Genomic DNA, 25,595 nt, shown 5'->3' with positions numbered 1-25,595 from the left:
AAAAAACAAAAAAAAAGCATATGATCTCCCTTTCTCACTATTATATAACTCCTTTTCCTACTGTGTAAACCTCTTTCATTTTAGTTAACCTATATTTTGAAAGGTAATATTAAACAGATCAGGAAAATGAAATATGACAAAATCACGATTCCTGAGTGGTATGTGCATGCATACATGTAGGACATTTCTGTAAATAGACTCTCTCTGTCCTTCAGCATGACCTATGTGCATGCACATATCCTTTTAGGCAAGTATATAGCAATTGCTTATGAAAAACTTAACATTGAGAGTACCTCATTTACAATAAAAAGAAAAAAAAAATTTTAAAGAATCACCAAATAGGGGCTGGCTCTGTGGTGTGGCGGGTGAAGCCAGCACCTGCAGTGCCAGGCTCCACTTCTGATCCAGCTCCCTACTAAGTGCCTGGGAGGGCAGCAGAGAATGATCCAACTGCTTTGGCCCCCTGCTCCCATGTGGGAGACACAGAGGTAGCACCTGGCTCAGGGCTTGGGATCAGCCAAGTTCTAGCTGTTGCAGCCATTTGGGGAGTGAACCAGCAGATGGAAGATCTCTCCCTGTGCCCCCACCCCTGTAACTCTGCCTTTCAAAAAAATTACCAAATAAATTTGGTTATGCTGAGAAACAAAATCTTCAAAATAAAAGTGAGAACAGAAATTAATCAAACAGCAAATCTAAAACAAAGAAAAATCTATACATAGCAATCAAAATCCTCTGACCTTTTTAAGGAAATTGATAAATTGATCCAAGAACATAAAAAAAAACAGGAATAGCATTGTTAATCTTAAAAATTTACATACCAGTTATCAAGCCTTATAGTCTAAAATTGTTTTTCTGAAAATACTAACATGGAACCAGCATTGTGGCGTAGCAGGTTAAACTTCTGCCTGCAAAGCTAGCATCCCACATAGGTACCAGTTTGAGTCCCAGCTGCTCCACTTCCTATCTAGCTCCCTGCTAATGCACCTGGGAAAGCAGCAGAAAACGGCCCACATGTTTGGGCCCCTGCACACACATGGGAGACTCAGAAGAAGCTCCTGGCTCCTAACTTTGGCCTGGTCCAGCTCCAACTGTTGCTGCCATTGGAGAGTGAAGCAGCAGATCTAAGACTTCTCTCTCTCTTTTTCCCTTTCTCTCTCTCTCTGTAACTCTGTTGTTCAAATAAATTAAATAAACCTTAAAAAAAGAAAATACCAACATTGACAGACACCTAAAACAACTGACAGCAAAAAAAAAAAAAAGGAGGGACAGAAAAGGCACAATATAAATATTAGCAGTAAAAACACTAAAAGTATCATTAAAGTATGTTACAGAAAAACGTCAACTAATTTGAAATTTTAGATGAGACAAATTTATTAAAGACAAAACTTAAAAATTGGTAGAGAAGTTAAAAACTTTTTAAATAGCCCATATCTATTAAAGAAAAGTGAATCTGTAATTAAAATCTTCCAACAAATGCAACGTCAGGTCCATATGAATTTTCTGTCCAAACATTTGAAGAAATAACACCAACTACAAATAAACTCTTACAGAGAATAAGGAAAAGGAAACTCATTTTGAAGTCAGCATGATAGCAAACCTTGATAAGGACTTTATAAGAAAGGAAAATACAGGCCAATCTGTTTAATGAATATAGTTAAAAAATATTTTTAAAAGAAAATCCAACCACAGGGGCCAGCACTGTGGCATAGTGGGTTAAAGCTGTGGCTTGCAGCACCAGCATCCATATTGGTGTCGATTCGAGTCCCAGCAGCTCCACTTCCGAATCAGCAATCTGCTATGGACTGGGAAAGCAATGGAAGATGGCCCAAGTGCTTGGGCCCCTGCACCCGCATGGGAAACCTGGAAGAAGATCCTGGCTCCTTGCTTCGGATCAGTTCAGCTCTGGCCATAGTGGTCATTTGGGGAGTGAACCCGAGGATGGAAGACCTTTTTCTCTCTCTGGCTCTACCTCTCTCTGTAACTCTGACTTTCAAATAAATAAAATAAATCCTTTTTAAAAAATGAAGGAAAATCCAACTATGAATAAAAAGAATGATGGATCATGAACAATTTGGGTTTATTCCAAGAATTCCAAGCAGCTTAGCAATAGAAAATTAATTTTAAAAATTATATGACCATCTCAGTAGATGGGGGAAGAAAAAGTACTTGACAAAATTCAGTATCAACTTCAGTCAAAAATTCTTAACTTAGAAGGGACCTTCCTTAATCTGATAAAGGGTATCTACATGCTGTGTATGGCAAACACCATATACACTGACAAACTAAACACTGGGGTCGGTGTTGTGGTGCAGCAGGTTAAGACACTACCTATGATGCCAGAAACCCATTTGAGCACTGGTTCAAGTTGTGGGTGCTCCACTTACGATCCTGCTCCCTCTAATGCACCCAGGAGGTGGCAAAAGATAGCCTAAGTACTTGGTTAACTGCTACCCACATGGGAGACCTGGATGGAGTCACAGCCTCCTGGCTTCAGCCTGGCCCAGCCCTAGCAGCGCAACCATTTGGGGAGAGAACCAGCCGTTGGAAGCTCTCTCTCTCCCTCTCTCTCTGCCTTTCAAATGAATAAAATAAATAATAAAAAAAAAAAGACTGAACAGGAATTTTATCACTAAGGTTAGGAACCAGAAGAGTATATCCATTATCATCCTAACTATTCATTGTTGTACTAGAGGGCCAACCAGTACAAGTAAAGCAGGAAAAAAAAATTACATGTCTGGGAGTTAGTGCTGTAGCACAGCAGGTTAAGCTGGAGCCCGCAACACCACCACCCCATACGGGTGCAGGTTCAAATCCCGGCTGCTCCATTTCCAATCCAGCTCCCTGACTATGCACCTGGAAAAGCAGAAAAGGATGGCCCAAGTAGTTGGGCCCCTGCACTCACATGGAAGACTCAGAAGAAGCTCCTAGTTCCTGGCTTGAGCATGGTCCATCCCCGGCCACTGTGGCCATTTGGGGAGTGATTTCTAACTTTGCCTTTCAAATAAATTTTAAAAATAATAACTTTTTAAAAACATACAATGTCTAGAAGTACAAACTAAAACTCTGCAGTTCTGACTGTATATGTAAAAAATGCAAAAGAACCCAGACATAGTTTATTACAATAAACATTTGATACAATATGAGTAATTTTCAAGCCTGTATACCAACAGTTAGAAAACCAAACTTTTAAAAATCATTTAGTAAAATAGACATCTTTGAATTTGATTGTTTATAGTCCTTGCCTATATTCCTGCCAATATTTTTACATTCATTGAACTCTTCATTTAGTGGCATATTAAGCCTTTTACTATAATATAAATTTAAAATGGTATCTCAAAAAAAGTAAAAAAAAAACAAATTTTTATATTAAAATAAAAAATAAAATATATCATTTATAACATCAAAAATGCCAAGTAACTAGGAATGAATCTAATGGGACATACTGAATTCTGCACAGAAAACTGTACAGCAGGCATCAAAAGCATAATTAATGAAGAAATACATATTAATAGATTGAAGACTTAATAGTATAAAATATAGATCTTCCACAAATTAATCATTAAACTATGCAATTCTACCCAAAATTCCAATGGATTTTTATAGAAATACTTTGATTCTGAAATATGTATAATAATGCAAAGGAGGGGGACATTTCCTAAAAGACATGAAACCTTTCAGTTGTGAAGAAAACAACATACAAGATTCCAAGATGGCAGAATATGGAAAAGGTGTACCACTCTAGGCTAGAGGTAAATAGTGGGGAAAAAAAAGTAGAGGAAGTACACTCTCAGGCAAGAGTGAGAGAGAAGAAAGACTATCCGAACTAGAAAACAAGTCTTTGGAAATTTTTCAATCAGACCAAAAAAATTAAAAGAGAGAGAGAGAGAAGAAATCAGAAAAATTAAAAACAGTGTTGGAGATTTATTTATCAAATGACCCAACATACGGATCTTAAGAGTTCCTGAATGTGTGGAAACAAAGAATAAATCAGAATGCTTTTTCAGTGAAATAATTACAGAAAACCTCCATAATTTGGAGAAAGGGACGTGCAAGTAACAAGGCATATAGAACTCCTTATAGACATGATCAGACAAGAACTTAATCATGACACACTGTAGTCAAACTCTCCACAGTAAAACACAAAGAAAAGATTCTAAAATGTGCACAAGAGAAACCCGATTACTTTCAGAGGATCTCCAATTAGACTCACAGCTGACTTCTCATCAGAATCCTACAGGCTAGGAGAGAATGGAGAGATAGAGTCCAAGTCTTAAGAGAAAAGAAACTATTAACCCAGAATACCCAGCAAAGCTCTCAATTATGAATGAAAGTGAAATAGACCTTCCATAGTAAACAGAAATTGAAAGAACTGGTCACACTCATCCAGCCTCACAAAAGATGCTTAAGGAAGTGCTGTACACAAAAACACAAAAAGACAGTCATCATTATGAAAGAATGTGAAGGCCAAAGATCTCCCAGTAAAACTACAAAGGAAATCCAAAATAAACAATAGAAACATTTATGAAAAATGGCAGGGCCAAGTCATTACTTATCAGTAGTAACCTTGAATGTAAATGGCCTAAACTCTCCAATTAAAAGATACACAATGGCTGAATGGATTAAAAAACAAGAGGCATCAGGCCGGCGCCACGGCTCAACAGGCTAATCCTCCGCCTTGCGGCGCCGGCACGCCGGGTTCTAGTCCCAGTCGGGGCACCGATCCTGTCCCGGTTGCCCCTCTTCCAGGCCAGCTCTCTGCTGTGGCCAGGGAGTGCAGTGGAGGATGGCCCAAGTGCTTGGGCCCTGCACCCCATGGGAGACCAGGAAAAGCACCTGGCTCCTGCCATCGGATCAGTGCGGTGCGCCGGCCACAGCGCGCCTACCGCGGTAGCCATTGGAGGGTGAACCAACGGCAAAAGGAAGACCTTTCTCTCTGTCTCTCTCTCTCTCACTGTCCACTCTGCCTGTAAAAAAAAAAAAAAAAAAAACAAGAGGCATCAATTTGTAGCCTACAAGAAACATATCTCACCAACAAAGAAATACATGGACTGAAATTGAAAGGATGGAAAGATATTCCATGCTAAGGGAAAAGAGAAATGAACACATGTAGCCAACCTAACAGCAGATAAAATAAACTTTCACACAAAAATGTTTAAAAAGACAAAGGAGGGCACTATGAAATGGTTAAGGGATCAATTCAACAGGAAGATGTGACTAAATTAATTGTATATGTACTCAATGCCAGGGCACCTGGCTATTTGAAACTAATGTTAATAGCCCTAAAGGAGACACAGACTCCAGTACAATAGTAATGAGGGACTTCAACACCACAAATTCATCAACAGAAAGATCAACGAGACAGAAAATCAATAAAAAAACAACAGAGCTGGCCGGCGCCGTGGCTCAACAGGCTAATCCTCCGCCTTGCGGCGCCGGCACACCGGGTTCTAGTCCCGGTCGGGGCACCGACCCTGTCCCGGTTGCCCCTCTTCCAGGCCAGCTCTCTGCTGTGGCCAGGGAGTGCAGTGGAGGATGGCCCAAGTTTGGGCTCTGCACCCCATGGGAGACCAGGAGAAGCACCTGGCTCCTGCCATCGGAACAGCGCGGTGCGCCGGCCGCAGCGCGCTACCGCGGCGGCCATTGGAGGGTGAACCAACGGCAAAGGAAGACCTTTCTCTCTGTCTCTCTCTCTCACTGTCCACTCTGCCTGTCAAAAAAAATAAAAAAAAAATAAATAAAAAAAAACAACAGAGCTAATCTATGCTATGGACCACTTGGACCTGATATCTACTGCACTTTTCATTCCACAGTTGCATAACATACATCAGGACATGGAACTTCTCTAGGATAAATGAGATGATATGGCAGTCTAAAAAGCAAGTCTCAGCAAATTAAAAATATCAAAATCATACCATGCATCTTTTCTGACCACAATGGAATGAAGCTGGAAATTAACAACTCAAGAATCTCTAGAACATATGTGAACACATGGGGACAGAACAACATGCTCCTGAATAAACAGTGGGTATAGAAGAAATAACAAGAGAAGTCAAAAAATTTCTAGAAACAAATGAAGATGACAATACAATGTGTCAAAACAAGGGATACAGCAAAAGCAGTGTTAAGAGGGAACTTTACAGCAATTTGTGCCTACAACAAGAAATTAGAAAGGTACCAAATAAAGGAACTACCCATGTATCCTAAGAACCTACAAAAACAACAACAAACCAGCTCAAATTAGAAGGAGGAAAGAAATAATTGAATTTAGAGCAGAAATAAACAAAACTGAAACAAAAAAAAAAAACCAATACTAAAGAGCAGGGAGAGGCTGGCGCTATGGCATAGCAGGTAAAGCCACTGCCTGCAGTGCCAGCATCCCATTTGGGCACCAGTTTGTGTCCCGGCTGCTCCAGTTCTGATCCAGCTCTCTGCTATTGCCTGGGAAAGCAGTACAAGATGTCCCAAGTGCTTGGGCCCCTGTACCCAAATGGAGACACAGAAGAGGAAGCTCCTGGCTCCTGGCTTTGGATCAGCTCAGCTTGGCCCTTAAAGCCAACTGGGGAGTGAACCAGCAGATGGAAGACCTTTCTCTGCCTCTCCTCTCTCTGTGTAACTCTGACTTTCAAATAAATAAATCTTTTAAAAAAAAAATCAGCAAAGAACTGGTTTTTTGAAAACACACACAAAATTGACACACTACTGGCCCAACTAACCAAAAAAAGAAGACCCAGATCAATAGAATCAAAGATGAAAAAGTAAATGTAACAACAGATGACACACAACTAAAAACAATCATCAGTAATTACTAAAAAGAAATCGAAAAATCCAGAAGAAATGGGCAGATTCCTGGACACGTGCAATCTAACAAAATTGAGTCATGAAGAAACAGAAACCCTAAAAAGCCCAATAAACCAAGACAGAAACTAAATCAGTAATAAAGACCCTTCCAACAAAGAAAAGCCAAGAACAATGTCTTTGCTGCTGAATTCTATCAGATATTTAAAGAAGAACTAATTCCAATTCTCTTCTCGATATTCAAAACAATTGAAAGGGAGGGAATCCTCCCAAACTCCTTCTATGAAAGCAGTATAACCCTCATTTCTTTTTTTTTTAAGTTTTTCTTTTTAATTTATTTGACAGAGTTACAGTGAGAGAGTGAGAGAGAGAGAGAGAGAGAAAGGTCTTCCTTTTGTTGCTTCACTCCCCAAATGGCTCCAATGGCCGGAGCTATGCCAATCCGAAGCCGGGAGTCAGGTGCTTCTCCTGATCTCCCATGCCGGTGCAGGGGCCCAACCACTTAGGCCATCCTCCACTGCCTTCCTAGGCCACAGCAGAGAGCTGGACTGGAAGAGGAGCAGCCAGGACTAGAACCAGTGCGCATATGGGATGCTGGCACTGCAGGCAGAGGATTAACCCAGTGTGCCAGGGCGCCGTCCCCACACCCTCATTCCTAAACCAGAGAAAAGATAAAACAGAGAAAGAGAACTATAAACCAATATTGCTGATCAACATAGAGCAAAAATTCTAAACAAAATACTAGTCAATTGATCCAGTAATACATCAGAAAGATCATTCACCCAGACCAAGTGGGATTTATCCCTGGTATGCAGGAATGGTTTAACATTCGCAAATCAGTAAATGTGAAATATCACATTAACAAACTTAAAAACAAAAATGCTACAGTTTATCTCAACAGATGCAGAGAAAGCAGTTGATAAAATACAACATCCTCTCATGATGAAAACCCTAAGCAAATTGGGTATAGGAGGAATATTTCTCAATAGTCAAACCAATTCATCACCAACTCACAGACAGCATCTTATTCAATGGGGAAAAGTAGGAAGCATTTGCACTGAGATCCACAATCAAAGATGCTAACTCTCACCATTGTTATTCAATATAGTTCTGGAAGTTTATGCAAGAGCTATTAGGCAAGAAAAAGAAATCAAAGGGATACAAATAAGAAAGGAGGAATCAAAAATCCCTATCTGCAAATGACACTATTCTATACATATGGGAACCAAGAGACTCCACTAAGAGATTAATGAAACTCATAAAAGAATTTGGTAAAGTGGCAGGATACAAAATTTTCACACAAAAAATCAATGGCCTTGGTATACACAGACAATGCCATGGTGGAAAAAAAATTCCAAGATTAATCCTATTCACAATACCTACAAAAAATAATAAAATATCTTGTAATAAATTTAACCAAGGAGCTCAAAGACCTCTACAATGAAAACATTAAAGAAAGAAATAGGAGATATAAAAAATGGAAAAAACTTTCGTGATTGTGGATTTGAAAAATTAATATCATCAAAATGTCCATATTACCAAAAGTAAGTTACAGATTAAATGTGTTCCCAATAAAAATACCAATGACATTCTTCTCAGATCTAGAAAAAACATTAAAATTCATATGGAAACACAAGAAACACCAAATAGCTAAGCAATCTTATACAACAAAAACAAAGCCAGAGGCATCACAATACCAGATTTCAAGATATACTACAGGACAGTTTTAATCAAATCAGTCTGGTATTGGCAAAAAAAATAGATGTGTAGCCCTATGTAATAGAATAGAAACTCCAGAAATCAATCCACACATCTACAAGCAATCTATCTTTGATAAAGGAGCTAAAATCAATCCCTGGAGCAAGGACAGTACTTTCAACAAATGCTGCTGGGAAAACTAGATCTCTGCATGCAGAATTATGAAAGAAGATCCCTACTGTACACAAAAATCCACGCAAAATATATCAAGGACATGAATCTACGACCTGATACCATCAAATTACTAGAGAACATTGGGGAAACTCTGCAAAACATTGGCATAGGTAAGGACTTCTTCGAAAGACCCCAGAGAAACAGACAATCAAAGCCAAAATTGACAAATGGAATGGGATTACATCAAGCATTTCACATAGTGTTTCTATGTGAAAGAAACACTCAGCAACATGAAGAGGCAACTGATAAAATGGGAGAAAATATTTGCCAACCATGAGACTGATAAAGAATTACTATGCAGAATCTATAAAGAATTCAAGAAACTCAACAACAACAAAACAAACAATCCAGTTAAGAAATGGACTAAGGACTCGAACCAGTGTTTTTCAAAAGAGGAAATTCAGGGGCCTGCGCTGTGGCGCAGTGGGTTAACGCCCTGGCCTGAAGTGCCAGCATCCCATATGTGTGCCGTTTCAAGACCCGGCTGCTCCACTTCCAATCCAGCTTTTTGCTATGGCCTGGGAAAGCAGTAGAAGATGGCCCAAGTCCTTGGGCCCCTGCACCCACGTGGGAGACCCAGAAGAAGCTCTTGCCTCCTGGTTTCAAATCGGCACAGCTCTGGCCATTGCGGCCAATTGGGGAGTGAACCAGCAGATGGAAGATCTCTTTCTCTCTCTCTCTCTCTCTCTCTCTCTGCCTTTCCTCTCTTTGTGTAACTCTGACTTGCAAATAAATAAATAAATCTTTTAAAAAAAAAGTGGAAATTCAAATGGCCAACAGACACATGAAAAGATGCTCAGGATCACTAGCCATCAGGGAAATACAAATCAAAACCACAATGAGGTAGTTTACCTCACCCCAGTCAGAATGGTTCTCATACAGAAACACTGGTGAGGGTTTGGAGAAAAAGGTACCCTAATCCACTATTGGTAGGAATGTAAAATGGTGCATCCATTGTGGAAGACAGTATGGAGACACCTCAGAAATCTGAAAACAGATCTACCATATGACTCAGTAATCCCATTTCTGGGAATTTACCCAAATAAAATGAAATCAGCATATGAAAGAGTTACCTGTACCCCCTTGTTCACTGCAGGTCAATTCACAGCAGCTAAGATATGGATTCAACCCAGATGTCCACCAACTGATAACTAGATGAAGAAAATATGGCGTATATACATTATGGAACACAACTCAGCCATAAAAAAGAAAAATCCTGTCTTTTCCAACCAAATGGATGCAACCAAAAATCATTACACTTATTAAAATAAACCAGTCCAGAAAAGATAAATACCATATGTTTTTCCTGATCTGTGGTAACAAAGTACAAAAAATGTAATATATATTAGTGAAATGGACACTTGAGCTTCAGTGATTGTTTAAAGCCCTTGTCACTACTGTTGAGTAACAGTGTTTTTTTCTTCATACTATTTGTTGAACTCACTACTTAGTGTACGTTTAGTTTTATGAGCTTAAAGTAAACTGAAAGCAGTACACTGTAAAAACTGACAAAGAATAAGAGACGAAAGAGGAGGAAGGGTGGGAGCAGTGGTGGGAGGGATGGTAGCGTGGGAAATTCCTAAAGATGTTCATAAATCAGTATACATCAAATACATGAAATCTAAGACAAGGCAGATTCCTTAGATTGGACTCTAAATACATGATCCATAAAATTTTAAAAATAATAATAGATTGGGTACTCAAATTTTTTAAAAATGCAGAATTAATCTACTCGCATTTGTATATACATAAACATTTATTTCTGATCTCCACTGAAGACATCAAACTTACTTATTGGCAACTTATACTCTCTTGGAATATTTGTAAGTACTTGTAGCATTACCAATCTTCTGCAAATATTTTAAATTCCCAATGGAAAACTAAATTTTGAACACAAACTTAAAAAACAAAGCAGTTGGGGCTGGTGCTGTGGCATAGTGGACTAAGCCTCCACTTACAGCGCTGGCATCCCATATGGCCATCAGCCCATGTCCCAACTTCTCTTCTGATCCAGCTCTCTGCTAATGGTCTGGGACAGCAGTGGAAGGCGGTCCCAAGTCCTTGCTTCCCTGTGCCCACATGGAAGATCCAGAAGAATCTCCTGATTCCTATCCTCAGATGGCCTAGCTCCAGCCGTTGCGGCTGTTTGGAGAGTGAACTAGCAGATAGAAGACCTTTATCTCTGTGTCTCCCTCTCTCTAACTCTACCTCTCAAATAAATAAAATCTTGAAAAAAAAAATAGTAGTTGGGGCCAGTGTCGTGGTATAGCAGGTAGAGCCACCACCTTTGACAACAACATCCTATACAGGTGCCAGTTCAAGTCCTGGCTGTTTCTGATTCAGCTCCCTGCTAATGCTCCTGGGAAAAGCAGCAGAAGATGGCCCAAATGCTTGAGCCTCTGCTACCCAAGTTACAGACCTGGAAGAAGCTCCTTGCTCCTGGCTTTGGCCTGGCTCAGCCACAGCCATTGCAGCCATCTGGAGAGTAAACCAGAGGATGGAAAATCTCTCTCTGTCCCTCTCTCTTTCAAATAAATAAATCTTTTTTTTTAAAGGCAGTTGTATAAATTCTATTAGTTAATGACTTACAGATTTGGAAAATGTTAAGATACATCATATACTCACATCAGCATCCTTCTCTGAATGCCAAGTGAGAAATTAATGGTATTCCCTAGGATTTATTGGATAGAACTCTTTGCTGGAGGGGAGCAGCAGGAGGCTCACGTTCTACATCTTCCTCAAAGCCTTGCAGGCACACACAAATTAACAAGTACAACTGCAAACATGGCTTATAAATCACATGAGCACTTAAGAATTTAACATCGCCAGTTATTCTACTGTAACAATTTCTTTAATGAGGCTCTTGTAATTAAATTTATATTCATCACTCTTGTCTTTTAACCTTTGTCACCAAAAAGAACACTAAAATTAACCATAGCCTTCACCATTTGAAATTGAGAGCTTCATGTTTATTCAGAAAACTTATAGGAATTTTTAATAATTTCCTTCCCTCTAGACTTTCTTTCAAATGATTTTTTTTTAATTAATGTAAAAAGAAGAGGGAAGAAAAAGCTAGAAAGGCAGAAGGGTTTCAAAGAGAGTAGAGCTTTCTCCCTATAATCATGGAACTCTCTTCAGACCTATTCTTCATTTGTAGGCATATCACAAAGAATAAACATATTACGTAACAGACTGCTTGGCTCTGTTTCCCCACTGTTTCTGTCAGAAACATTAAAATCACTGGATAGAGTGTCAGCTTGACTATACTGGTGAACTCCACCAAACATTATAAAAGAATTAACAGTGATCTTTTAAAAACTCACTCAGGAACAAACATCTGGCACTATGGTTAATACACCCACATCCTACATTGAAGTGCTTGGGTTGAGACATGTCTTCAGCTCTCGAGTCCAGCTTCCTGCTAATGGGGACCCTGAGAAGCAGGGTTGATGGCTGAAGTGATTGATGATTGGTTTCCTGCCACTTATGTAGGAGACCTGGATTGAGTTTCTGGCTCCTGGTTCCAACATGGCCCAGTCCAGGACACTACAGGCATTTGGGGAATTCAATTAGTAGGTAGCAGATGCTGATAAGAAAAACATCTATATATGTTTAATAGGGACAAAATTTCCTCTACCTCTTTTGACCTGCTGTTGGTTGAATGGATATATAAACCATGGATATGGAGGACTACGAACTTCTAAGAAAACCTGGGGCCGGCACTGTGGTATAGTGGGAAATGCCATCACCTGAGACACTGACAATCCATATGGGAGTTAGTTTGTGTCCCAGCTGCTCTACTTCCAATCGAGATCCCTGCAAATTGCCTGGGGAAACGCAGCAAAAGATGGCCCAAGTGCCTGGATCACTGCAACCCATGTGGGAGACCCAGATGAAGCTCCTGGCTCCTTGCTTTAGCCTGCCTGGGCCCTGGCCACTGCAACCACTGGAGAGCGAACCAGCAACCAGAAAACTGATCTACTCCCTGCCCCTCTCTCTCTCCTTCCCTCCCTCCCTCCTTCTGTGTAACTCTGGCTTTCAAATTTTAAAAATCTTAAAACAAAACAAATAGGCAAGCTGTCACTTGCAAAATTGGCATCCTATATCAGAATGTCAGTTCAAGTCCTGGCAGCTCTGCTTCTGATCCAGCTCCCTCCTAATGCACCTGGAAAATCAGCAAAAGATGGCTTAAGTGGGCCACTGCCACTCATGTGGGAGACCTACATGGAGTTCCTAGCCCCTCACTTCAGCCTGGCCCAGCCTTGGTTGCTGAAGCCACTTGAAGAGTGATTCAGAGGATGGAAGAGCTCAATCCTCTCCCTCTCCCTCTCCCTCTCCCTCTCTTTCTTAGACACACACACACACACACAGTCTTGTCTCCTCTTTCTCTCTCTGATCTTCTACCTTTCAAAGAAATAGATCTTTTATTATAAAGCAATCAAAAGGTGAAAGCAACCCAAACATTATCAACAGATGAATGGAATATTACTCAGCCTTGGAAGAAAATTTTTGACAAGTTACAACATAGATAACCTTAAAGATATTATGCTAAATAAAATAAGCCAGTCACAAAAGGAAATTTTTGTATGATTCCGCCATTATTATGTCCCTGAAGTACTCAGACTCACAGAGAGAGAGAGCAGAATGGTAGTTTCCAGGGACTTAGAAAAAGTGAAATGGGGTGTTAGTGTTTAACTGGTATAGAGTTTCAGGTAAAGAAGATGAAAAGTTTTAGATACGGATGATGGAGATGGATATACAATAATGTGAATAAACTTAATGTTGGAGAATTGAACACCTTTAAGTGGGTAAAACAGTAATTTATTTTACATATATTTACTTCAATTTAAAAGAGATACAGAGGCCCAGAACTGTCAAAATAATTTTGAAAAAGAAGAACAAATTTGGAGGATCCACACTTTTCAATTTCAAAACTTACTATAAAATATAATAATGAAGATAATGTAAAACTGGCATATAGAAATAGAGATCAATGAAACAGAACTGAGAATCCAGGGAGAAAATACTCCCTTTTATGATCAATTTGTTTTCAACAGGGTGCACCAAGACAATCAAACAAGGCAAAGAACAGTCTTTTCAGCAAATGATGTTAGGACAACTGCCTATCCACAGATAAAGGAATGAACTTGGGCCGGCGCCATGGCTCACTTGGTTAAGCCTCTGCCTGGGGCGCCGGTAACCCATATGGGCGCAGGGTTCTAGTCCCAGCTGCCACTCTTCCAGTCCAGCTCTCTGCTGTGGCCCAGGAGGGCAGTGGAGGATGGCCCAGGTCCTTGGGCCCCTGCACCCGCATGGGAAACCAGAAGGAAGCACCTGGCTCCTGGCTTCGGATCGGCACAGCACCGGCCGTAGTGGCCATTGGGGAGTGAACCAGCAGAAGGAAGGCCTTTCTCTCTGTCTCTCTCTGTCTATAACTCTACCTGTCAAATAAAAAAAAAAATTCTCTTAAAAAAATTCTCTTTAAAAAAATGAACTTACACCCCTACTTCATATCACACACAAATATTAACTCAAAATAAATCTAATATGGCCAGCGCCACAGCTCACTTGGCTAATCCTCTGCATGCGTCGCTGGCACCCCAGGTTCTAGTTCCAGTTGGGGCGCCGGATTCTGTCCCAGTTCTCCTCTTCCAGTCCAGCTCTCTGCTGTGGCTCTGGAAGGCAGTGGAGGATGGCCCAAGTGCTTGGGCCCTGCACCCACATGGGAGACCATGAGGAAGCACCTGGCTCCTGGTTTCGGATCAGCTCAGCATACTGGCCGCAGCGCCAGCCATAGTGGCCATTTGGGGGGTGAGCCAACAGAAGGAAGACCTTTCTCTCTGTCTCTCTCTCTCTCACTGTCTAACTCTGCCTGTCAAAAAATAATAATAATAATAAAATAAATGTAACACAAGCACCATACTTAAACTATAAAAAAAAATTTTTAAGAAAAATACAGGAATAAATCCTTATGGCTTTGATTTAGGCAGTGGTTTCTTAAATATGAGCATGATAGCAACAACATAAGCAAAAAAAGAATAAACTGAACTTCACCAAAATGAAACTTTTATGCTACAAAGGATATCACCAATAAAAGGAAAAAATAACCCATGGAATGAAAAAAAATCTACAAATCACATATTTATACAAGACTTATATCCAGAATATGTAAAGAACTTTATAACTAACAATAAAGGCAAATAACCAAATTTTTAAATGAACAAAACATCTGAATAGCTATTTTTCCCAAAGAAGACAAATGGCCAATAAGCACATGAAAAGATTCTCAATATCATTAGCTATTAGTAAAATACTTATCAAAACCTACATGATACCTCTTCATATCCATGGATGATTATAATCAAAAAGACAACAAATTATAAGTGAGGCTATGTTGCTAGTAGGAATGCAAAATGGTATATATCCTGTGGAAAACAGTTTGGCAGTTCCTCAAAAAATTAAAGATGTAATAACTATATGACCTCACATATCCATGCCTAAGTACATGCCCAAGAAAACTAAAAACATATGTTCACATAAAAACTTGTACACAAATGTTCATAACAGATTATTATTTTTGTTATTATTAATAACCAAAAAGTGGAAACAACTCACATGTCCAACAACTTAGGTTTGGATAAACAAAATATGATATATATTTTATATATATATGAGTATTAGTCACCCAGAAAAAGAACAGAGTGCTGATACATGCTAAAACATGGATGAACTTTGAAAATCTATTCTAAGTAAAAGAAGCCATAAATTTAAGATCACTTATTTCATGATTCCATTTATGTAAATGTCCCAGAATAGACAAATCCATTGACACAAAAAGTAAATTTATCATTGCTAGGTCCTAGGGTAAGTGTCTTTTAAGGGTGATGAAGACATTCTGGAGTTATATAGTGATAATGGTCACACAACCCTATGGAATATACTAAAAATGAACTGTACACTTTTTTAAAAAAGGAAAAAATTTCAAGTGATTTCCTTGACAAGGACAGATGTTACTGATACTGCTCAGATATACTCAAATAGTCACTGCCAAGTATGAAGTGACTAAGGTGAGACAACACTAACTCAGTACAACATGAAGTAGTATCTACTAAAACGTATTACAACTATTAGTAGTGCAAAATACACATGAAGCACAAAAAGGTTTAGTAAAGCAAATTTACAAAGCATATGAAAATGTAGGATATTTTAAGTCTATGGTATTATTAATTACTAAGAACCTTGCAGAAATTGTTTGACTCTACCATGTGTTATTCAACCATTAAACAACAATAAACTGGGGCCAGTGCTATGAAATAGCAAGTAAAGCTGCCACCTACAGTGTTGGCATCCCATGTGGGCACCAATTCGAGTCCTGGATGCTCCACTTCCGATCTAGCTCCCTGCTACTGTGCCTGGAAAAGCGGCAAAGGATGAACCAAGTCCTTGGACCCCTGCACCCACGTGGGATACCTGGAAGAAGCTCCTGGCTCCTGGCTTCAGACAGACTCAGCTCTAGCTGTTGTGGCCATTTGGGGAGCCAATCAGCAGATGGAAGATCTATCCTTCTATTTCTCTCTCTCTCTCTCTCTCTCTCTCTCTCTCTCTCTGCCTCTGTACCTCTGTACCTCTGACTTACAAATGAATAAACAAATATTTTTTTAAAATCCCAAAGATTTCTTTGAAAGAAAACAATAAACTTCATTCAATATCATGGACTTAACATATCCTCACTCCGGTGAATTTTTTTTAAAGATTTATTTATTTATTTGAAAGTCAGAGTTACACAGAGAGAGGAGAGGCAGAGAGAGAGAGAGGTCTTCCATCCAATGGTTCACTCCCCAATTGGCTGCAACGGCCGGAGCTGTGCCAATCTGAAGCCAGGAGCCAGAAGCTTCTTCCAGGTCTCCCACGTGGGTGCAGGGGCCCAAGGACTTGGGCCATCTTGTACTGATTTCCCAGGCCATAGCAGAGAGCTGAACTGGAAGTGGAGCAGCCGGGTCTTGAACCGGTACCCATACGGGAAGCGGGTGCTTCAGGCCAGGGCGTTCACCCACTGCGCCACAGCATCTGGCCCCATCCTATGAATTTTTGTAAGAAACAGAAAAAGAATATATTGATGGGATCAAGTACAGAGCAACTCTGGCTTAGCAGTACTCAATTTTTATTATAATTTGAGGAGAACTGATAAGCTTAAACTAAATTTTTTCTGAATGAGAACTGCATTCAACTACAATTATCAAATAATAAAAGGCTTATTAAAGAGGTTTTGCTGTAGTCTTGACAATGTTTAATGAATGTAACTTAAAACCACACTTATATGTGAAACTTATTTATAACTGCAGTAGAGTTATTTCTATGACATCCTGAATCACAAGTAACGTTCAAGTGATTTATACACTTCCCACATTGTGAAAAGTTAAAACAAGAAACAGGATCTCTATTTCTCTCAAATCTGCAGCAAATATACTTTTCTGCTCAAAGTACAGTTCCTGCAGCATTTTGTAAACTTTAATACAAATGCAAAGAAAATTTCCATACTTCAAAATCCATCTAATAATGCAACTGAGGAGCTTCCACACAACCATCAGTTGGAAGTACTTTAATCCACTAAATAACATAATAAAGGCAAACAATAAGGGATGCCACTAAAAAATTCCCATAAATACCTTCCAAGTGATGACTATTCACAAAATATTTGCCTGTACATTGATGCCAGTATTTGGTAATATATCTATCTGAAAAGGTACTTATAAAGATAAAAACATAAAATGTCACACTAGATCAACATTAAAAAGTGAAGATTTAAAATGGGTTTTGATCACAGGAAATATTAACATTGAACACCAATTAACTGAAATGTTACTCTAAAACATTCTATTATTCTCATTAGCAGGTATGTACTATAAAAAATTTGTGTAAGTACTCCATTATTATATTTTGAATTTGAACAAAAATATAACAAGGCAAGGAAACAAATTTCCATACATTTTTATGTTATGTGCTTCCTGTCTTGTGATATATAATTACCTACATAATTTCCTCAATTTTGCTTCTTGGCTCATAAAGCCTAAAATATTTGAAATTTTATCTGGTCCTTTGGAGAAAATACTTGCCAATTCCCAGTCTAAAGCAGAAACAGTACAGAGTAAAATTTATGACAAAAGTAGCACAAATTAGGTGAAGGAATCACAGTGTTGTAAAACCATTACACTACATGCAAGTGGTTTAGTATTTGTTCACTGTCTCTTTGTGATCACTGAGTATTTTCATACCTCTTCACTAGCACATTTTAAAACTACATAACATACTTTTCTTACAAAGAATTCATAAAACTTCTCATGAATTACATAATTTTCCTTTGATAAACCTCTGAGACAAGAAGGAAAAAATAAAAATAAAAAATGGATACTTGGATTTATTTCAAGCCATCAAAACTACTGTATGTGTAATCAACTAGTGCTATTTCATGGTATCACAATAATCTCAGGATGGAAGGACTATTATGAATTTTACTTTTAACACTTAAATAATCTGTAACAGTTGTGCCATCATTACACTAAACAGTTCTTTTTAAACACCTACAACATTCCTGTTACAAGGTCCAAGAACACATGAATAATTTTTCCAAAAAATAATTTTTTTTCAATATTTTATTTACAACTTATTTGAAAGGCAGAGAGAGACAGAAATCTTCCATCTCCTGGTTCACTCCCCAGATGCCTGCAACAGCCAGGATTAGGGAAGGTCCAAGCCAGGAACCAAAGCTCATTCCAGATCCCCTACATGGGTAACAGAGATCTCGTATTTGAGTCATCACTTGCTGATGTGCATTAGCAAAAAGTTAGAAACTGGAACAAAGCCAGGATCTGAACGGAGACACTCAAACAACAGGCACTCAAACAACAACTTAACCACTGAGCAAAACGCTTGCCCCTAAAACTAGTTTTAATGGACAAGTGTACCACATTCTATCTTGATACTGCTTAGGAAACACACAAAAATATTATCAGTCCCTTACATACTTTGTTTCTTTATTTCTGAGTTAAAAAAAAAATAGCAAAACAGCTTACATTTGGTGCATTATCCTATCATTATCTTAATTAACTCTAGAATTATTACATTACAAGAGAAGTTATTTCAACAATAGTCATTTTTGTACTAACCATATATCAATGACAGCGAAAAATTTGTGGCTCAAACAAAAATAATTTGTTAGGCTTTTCAATACATGATCTCTTAGAGCAGATTTGTCTTCTTAATTATGTTTTGCTTGGGCCAATAATTAAATGAATTTGCATTCCTAGAACACACACCAGCTGGATGGTGAAATGACACATTCTGGAAGTAAAAGGACAGCAAAGAAAATCTGGCTTAAGGCACATAAAACTGGCCACGATTAATGTCATCACAATCTACAACTCCTTCCCAACTAAAAACTGATTCTTAATTTAGCACTACAATACCAATTAAAACTTTTATTGTAGCAAAATAATATAAAACTTATTTTAGCAAAACAAAACAAAATCAAAGGTCTACTGTAAATTCCTTTAGGACTAACAGGAAACTGAGCTAAAGTCAGTATGTATAACAGATAGAGAATATTGATGGAAGGCAGAAATTTAACTACAAAATTGGTCTGGGCTACAAAGAAAATACTTGGAGGCCGGCGCCGTGGCTTAACAGGCTAATCCTCCACCTTGCGGCGCCAGCACACCAGGTTCTAGTCCCGGTCGGGGCACCGATCCTGTCCCGGTTGCCCCTCTTCCAGGCCAGCTCTCTGCTGTGGCCAGGGAGTGCAGTGGAGGATGGCCCAAGTGCTTGGGCCCTGCACCCCATGGGAGACCAGGAGAAGCACCTGGCTCCTGCCATCAGAACAGCGCGGTGCCCCGGCAGCAGCGCGCCTACCGCAGCGGCCATTGGAGGGTGAACCAACGGCAAAAAGGAAGACCTTTCTCTCTGTCTCCTTCTACTGTCCACTCTGCCTGTCAAAAAAAAAAATTAAGGCCGGCGCCGTGGCTTAACAGGCTAATCCTCCGCCTTGCGGCGCCGGCACACCAGGTTCTAGTCCCGGTCGGGGCACCGATCCTGTCCCGGTTGCCCCTCTTCCAGGCCAGCTCTCTGCTGTGGCCAGGGAGTGCAGTGGAGGATGGCCCAAGTGCTTGGGCCCTGCACCCCATGGGAGACCAGGAGAAGCACCTGGCTCCTGCCATCGGAGCAGCGCGATGTGCCGGCCGCAGCGCGCCTACCGCGGCGGCCATTGGAGGGTGAACCAACGGCAAAAAGGAAGACCTTTCTCTCTGTCTCCCTCTACTGTCCACTCTGCCTGTCAAAAATTTTAAAAAAAAAAATACTTGGAATAATAAAGTTTAGAGAAAAGGCCCAAGACTTTTATCTATCTATTAGGAGAAAGCAAATGCATCAAAAAACTGCAATTTGCTCCTAGTCTCTCCTACTTTTCTTTTTATTTTTCCTTTAACATTTATTATTTATTTGAAAGCAGAGAGACAACAAAAACTCCTATCTGCTGGTACACTCAGCAAATGCCTACAACAGCTGTGGCTGGCCATAGTGAAGTCAAAAGCCCAGAGCTCAATTCAGATCTCCCATTGGGTGGCAGAGACCAAAGTACTTGAACCATCACCTGCTGTCTCCCAGGGTGCATATCAGTAAGAACCTAGAATTTGGCGTGTAGCTGAGACCCAAAACCAGGCACTCAAATATGGGATGCAGGTCTGTGAAGTAGCATCTGAATGCCACCAAATGCCTACTCTCCTACTTTTCTTATGAGAATAGTTAATGAGTGATAAGGCTCTCATGATGACATTCTTCTATAAGGTATGTTTAATCCACAGAGACAAAGATGATGTCCACTGACAAGATTAAGAAAAATTGGTATAAAAACAAATTTGGAAAAAGGATATTAACAACAGATGGACTCATGAAAATATCTATCCTTAGTAAGTCACTTTAGCCTTAAACCAAACAAACCCAGTTACAAATAAGTTTTCTGAAGCTATTTACAAGACTAAAAAAGAAAAAAATGCCTTTTAATTATTTTATCCCCCACTCCCCTCTGCCCTAAACTTAATCATTCCTTCCCTAGTTCCTATCCTCTTGTGCCTCACTACACACTAGAAATGTACTTTCAAAAGAATATAAGTTATAAAATGTGTGTATCATCTACAACTATGAAAACATTAAATGCTAAGCTATCCTAGGCCAGGGAACCAGAACAAAGTGCTAATGAAATATCTTTAAAAAGAAAAGATAAATTAAAGCTGCACTAGGGCCGGCATTGTGGCGTAGCAGGTGAGGCAGCAGCCAGCAGTGCCAGCTTCCCATACAGGCACCATTCATGTTCCAGATGCTCCACTTCCAATCCAGCTCTCTGCTAATTGCCTGGGAAAGCAGTAGAAGATGGCCCAAGTCCTTGGGCCCGTGCACCCATGTGAGAGACCTGGAAGAAGCTCCAGGATCCTGGCTTAGGATCAGCACAGCTCCAGCCACTGAAGCCAGTTGGGGAGTGAACCAGTGGATGGAAGAACTCTCCCTCTCTCCCTGCCTCTCCTCTCTCTGTGTAACTCTTTCAAATAAATAAATAAATCTAAAAAAAAAAAAAGCTGTATCCTGGGAAAGCGGTAGAAGATGGCCCAAGAGCTTGGGCCTTTGCACCTGTGTGGGAGACCCAGAAGAAGCTCCTAGTTCCTGGCTTTGGATCAGCTCAGCTCTAGCCATCACAGCCAACTGCGGAGTGAACCAGAGGATGGAAGACCTTTCTCTCTGTCTGTCCCTCTCACTGTCTGTAACTCTACCTTTCAAATAAATAAATAAAATCTTTTTTTTAAAAAAAAAAAAGCTGTACCTAGAAAAATTATACTGAGAAATTAAGTATTGGTACAAAAAAATGATAAGGATGTACTCTCAAGTACTTTCCTAAACATATCACACATATTACCCCACCAATTCTTAATTTTAGAAGGGAGGGAGGGAGGAAGACAGGCAAGAAGTATCATCAGCAGAAACATAGATAGTTATTCTCTTTTTTTTATTTTTTTTTTAAACTAGGAGCAGGAAACACAATCCAGGTATCTTCCTTAAGTGGTAGGAACCCCGTTTTTGTTTTTGTTTTTGTTTTAAGATTTATTTATTTATTTGAGAGGCAGTTAGAGAGAGAGACAGACAGACAGAGAGAGAGATCCTACATCCACTGGTTAATTCCCCAAATGGCCCAACGGCAGAGCTGGGTCTATTGAAGCTAGGAGCCAGAATCTTCTTCCAGGTCATCCATGTGGGTGCAGGGGCCCAAGCATTTGGGCCATCTTCCACTGCTTTCTCAGGCCATTAGCAGGGATGTTTTCTAAGAGGCCTAAAATGGTAGCCTTACTTACTAACAATACATAAGAAGCCATTTCAAAGAAAGTAATAATAATAGTAATACTAACTATCCCTCATAATCAGTAACTCAGTATGTAAACTTACCTACCAAGTAATTAAATTTTCAATGGAGAAGAACTTTTCCAGTACCCAAGATGTTAATGCTCCCTCTTCAAGGCAACCCACTACTGGTAAATTATACTATAAGTGTAGCAGAAGTCAGTTTGAGGCCAGCGTTGTGGCTCAATAGGATAATCCTCCACCTGCAGCACCAGCACACCAGGTTCTAGTCCCGGTTGGGGCACTGGATCCTGTCCTGGTTGCTCCTCTTCCAGGCCAGCTCTCTGCTGTAGCCCGGGAGTACAGTGGAGGATGGCCCAAGTCCTTGGGCCCTGCACCCGCATGGGAGACCAGGAGAAGCACCTGGTTCCTGGCTTCGGATCAGCGCGGTGCGCCGGCCACAGCAGCCACTTGTGGGGTGAACCAACAGAAAAAGGAAGACCTTTCTTCTCTCTGTCTCTCTCTCTCACTGTCCACTCTGCCTGTCCAAAAAAAAAAAAGAAGAAGAAGAAGAAGCAGAAGTCATTTTGATAGGATACCAGGGAAAGGGGGTTGAGAGTTGAGATGTGATGTTCCAGCTAAGTCATGCAAAGCCATGACGTTGTCCCAACAAAAAGTACTATTTTACAGAGATTATATTTAGTTTTAAAAAAAACCTCCTGGGGACGGCACTGTGGCATAGCAGGTAAAGCTGCCACCTGCAGTGCCAGCATCCCCTATGGACACCAGTTCGAGTCCCGGATGCTCCACTTCCAATCCAGCTCTCTGCTATGGTCTGGGAAAGTAATGGAAATGGCTCAAGTCCTTGGGCCCCTGGACTGCCACGTGGATGGGAGACCTGGAGGCAGCTCCTGGCTCCTGGCTTCAAATAGGCACAGTTCTGGCCATTGCAAACATTTGGGGAGTGAACCATCGGATGAAAGACCCCTCTCTCTCTACCTCTGCCTCTCTGTAACCCTGCATTTAAAATAAATAAATCTTTTTTAAAAATCCTCCTAGGGCAAACTGTTGAAATCTACATATATACTAAACTGATTTTCTATATATAAAGAGAATTGAAAATGAATCTTGATGGGAATGGAAGGGGAGAGCAAGTGGGAAAGGGGAGGGTTGCGGGGGGGAAGTTGGGGGGGAAAGCCTTTGTAATCCATAAGCTGTACTTTGGAAATTTATATTCACTAAATAAATAAATAAATAAATAAATAAATAAAAATCCTCCTATCTCCCATGAAGAGCACACAAACACTACCAACATCCAGCACTTTGCAGCATTTTCCATACTCTTAACCAGCTGATATCCTTTACTCATTCCTTCTCCAGTTGTGACCATACTCCAGTCTTTGCTCCCTGGAGGGGACACCCAAAGCCCTTTGACATCTCACATAATTTCTGTGTTTTCCTTCAAAATACTTACTGATACCTACTGTGGGAAGTCACTAGTTTCAGAAGTCAATTTCAAGTGCCATTGCAGTGCAGTGCATCAAGCCACCATTTGCAAAGTCAACACCCCATATCAAAGCACCAGTCTCAATCCCAGCTGCTCCACTTCTGATTCAGCACCCTGGTACTGTACCTGGGAAAGCAGTGGAAAATGGCCCAAGTCCGTAGACTCGTGCACTAATATAGAAGAGGCAGATGGAGTTCCAGGATCCTTGGTTCAGCTTGGCCCACTACTGGCCATTACAGCAATTTTAGGAGAAAACCAGCAGATGGAAGATCGATGATCTCACTCTCTCTCCCTCTTTCCTTCTATCACTCTGCCTTTCAAATAAATCATTTTTTAAAAAGTCAGTTTCAGAGGGGGCACAGCATGATGGCTGATGAAGATCCTCTACCAATCAACTCCCCACAGAGACATTGTGAACAGCTATTCTTGAATCAATCTATCTTTTTTAGAAGACTTTTATTTAATGAATACAAATTTCCTATGTACCGCTTTTAGGAATATAGTGGCTCTTCCCCCCATTCCTGCCCTCCCACTCCCACTCCCATCTCATTTCCTACTCCCCCTCCCATCCCATTCTTCATTAAGGTTTATTTTTTATTGACTTTATATACAGACTCTATACTAAGTAAAGATTTCAACAGTTTACACCCACACAGACATACAAAGTATAAAATACAGTTTGAAGACAAGTTTTACCATTAATTCTCATAGCACACCTCATAGAGGACAGAGGTCCCACATGGGGAATAAGTGCACAGTGACTCCTGTTGTTGATTTAACAATTAGCACTCTTATTTTTTGACATCAGTAAGCACCCGAGGCTCTTGAAATGAGCTGCCAAGGCTATGGAAGCCTTTTGAGGCCGAGGAGTGAACCATCGGATGGAATTCCTCTCTCTCTCTCTGCCTCTGCCTCTGCCTCTGCCTCTCTGTAACTCTGCCTTTCAAATAAATAATCTTTTTTAAAAATGTTTTGTAATTCTCAGACATTCTTGGTTAAACTTGTTCCAAAGTAATTTTTTTGGTAGCTACTTGTGAATAGGATTGATCTTAGAAGTTCTTTCTCAGCCATGACATTGTCTGTGTATACAAAGGCTGTTGATTTTGGTGTGTTGATTTTATATCCTGCCACTTTACCAAACTCTTCTATGAGTTCCAGTAACCTCTTAGCGGGGTCTTTCAGATCCCTTATATATAGAATCATGTCATCTGCAAAGGGGTAGTCTAACTTCCTCCTTCCCAATTTGTATCCCTCTGATTTCTGTTTCTTGCCTAATGGCTCTGGCTAAAACTTCCAGGACTACATTGAATAGCAATGGTGAGAGTGTGCATCCTTGTCTTGTTCTGGATCTCAGTGGGAATGCTTCCAACTTTTCCCCATTCAGTAGGACACTGGCAGTTGGTTTGTTGTAAACTGCCTTGATTGTGCTGAGCAATGTTCCTTCTATACCCAATTTGCTTCAAGTTTTCATTATGAAAGGTGTTGAATTTTATCAAATGCTTTCTCTGAGTCTATTGAGATAATCATATGGTTTTTGTTCTTCAATTTGTTAATGTGATTTATCACACTTATTGATTTGCGAATATTGAACCATCCCTGCATACATCAGATAAATCTCACTTGGTCTGGGTGAATTCTCTCTGTGATGTCTTGTTAGATTCGATTGGCTAGTATTTTGTTCAGGATTTTTGCATTTATGTTCATCAAGGAAACTGGCCTGCAGTTCTCTTTCTCTGTTACATCTTTCTCCAGTTTAGGAATAAGGTGATGCTGGCTGGCTTCATAGAAGGAGTTTGGGAGGATTCTCTCCCTTTGGATTGTTTTCAATGGCTTGAGAAGAATTGGAGTTAATTCTTCTTTAAATGTCTTTAAATGTCTACTTTAAATGTCTTCTTTAAATTCAGCAGATCAGTGAGCAGATCAGAAGCCATCCAGTCCTGGGCATTTCTTTGTTGGAAGAGTCTTTATTATTGATTCAATTTCTGTT

At 40.0% G+C, this 25,595-nt stretch overlaps 1 protein-coding gene across 1 annotated transcript in view; it reads right to left on the bottom strand.

The window, feature by feature from the left end:
• The window catches only part of DOCK3 (dedicator of cytokinesis 3), a 455,873-nt gene extending 433,115 nt beyond the window's left edge, over positions 1-22,758 (bottom strand). The window contains exon 1 of the mRNA XM_062199955.1: positions 22,701-22,758. Coding sequence (XP_062055939.1) covers positions 22,701-22,758 — 58 coding nt within the window. The remainder of the gene's footprint in view (positions 1-22,700) is intronic.
• Positions 22,759-25,595: the final 2,837 nt, after the last annotated feature.

Source organism: Lepus europaeus, chromosome 9, assembly GCF_033115175.1.
Source record: "Lepus europaeus isolate LE1 chromosome 9, mLepTim1.pri, whole genome shotgun sequence".
Classification (NCBI taxonomy): Eukaryota; Metazoa; Chordata; class Mammalia; order Lagomorpha; family Leporidae; genus Lepus; species Lepus europaeus.
This window is presented reverse-complemented; position numbering and strand designations above follow the sequence as displayed.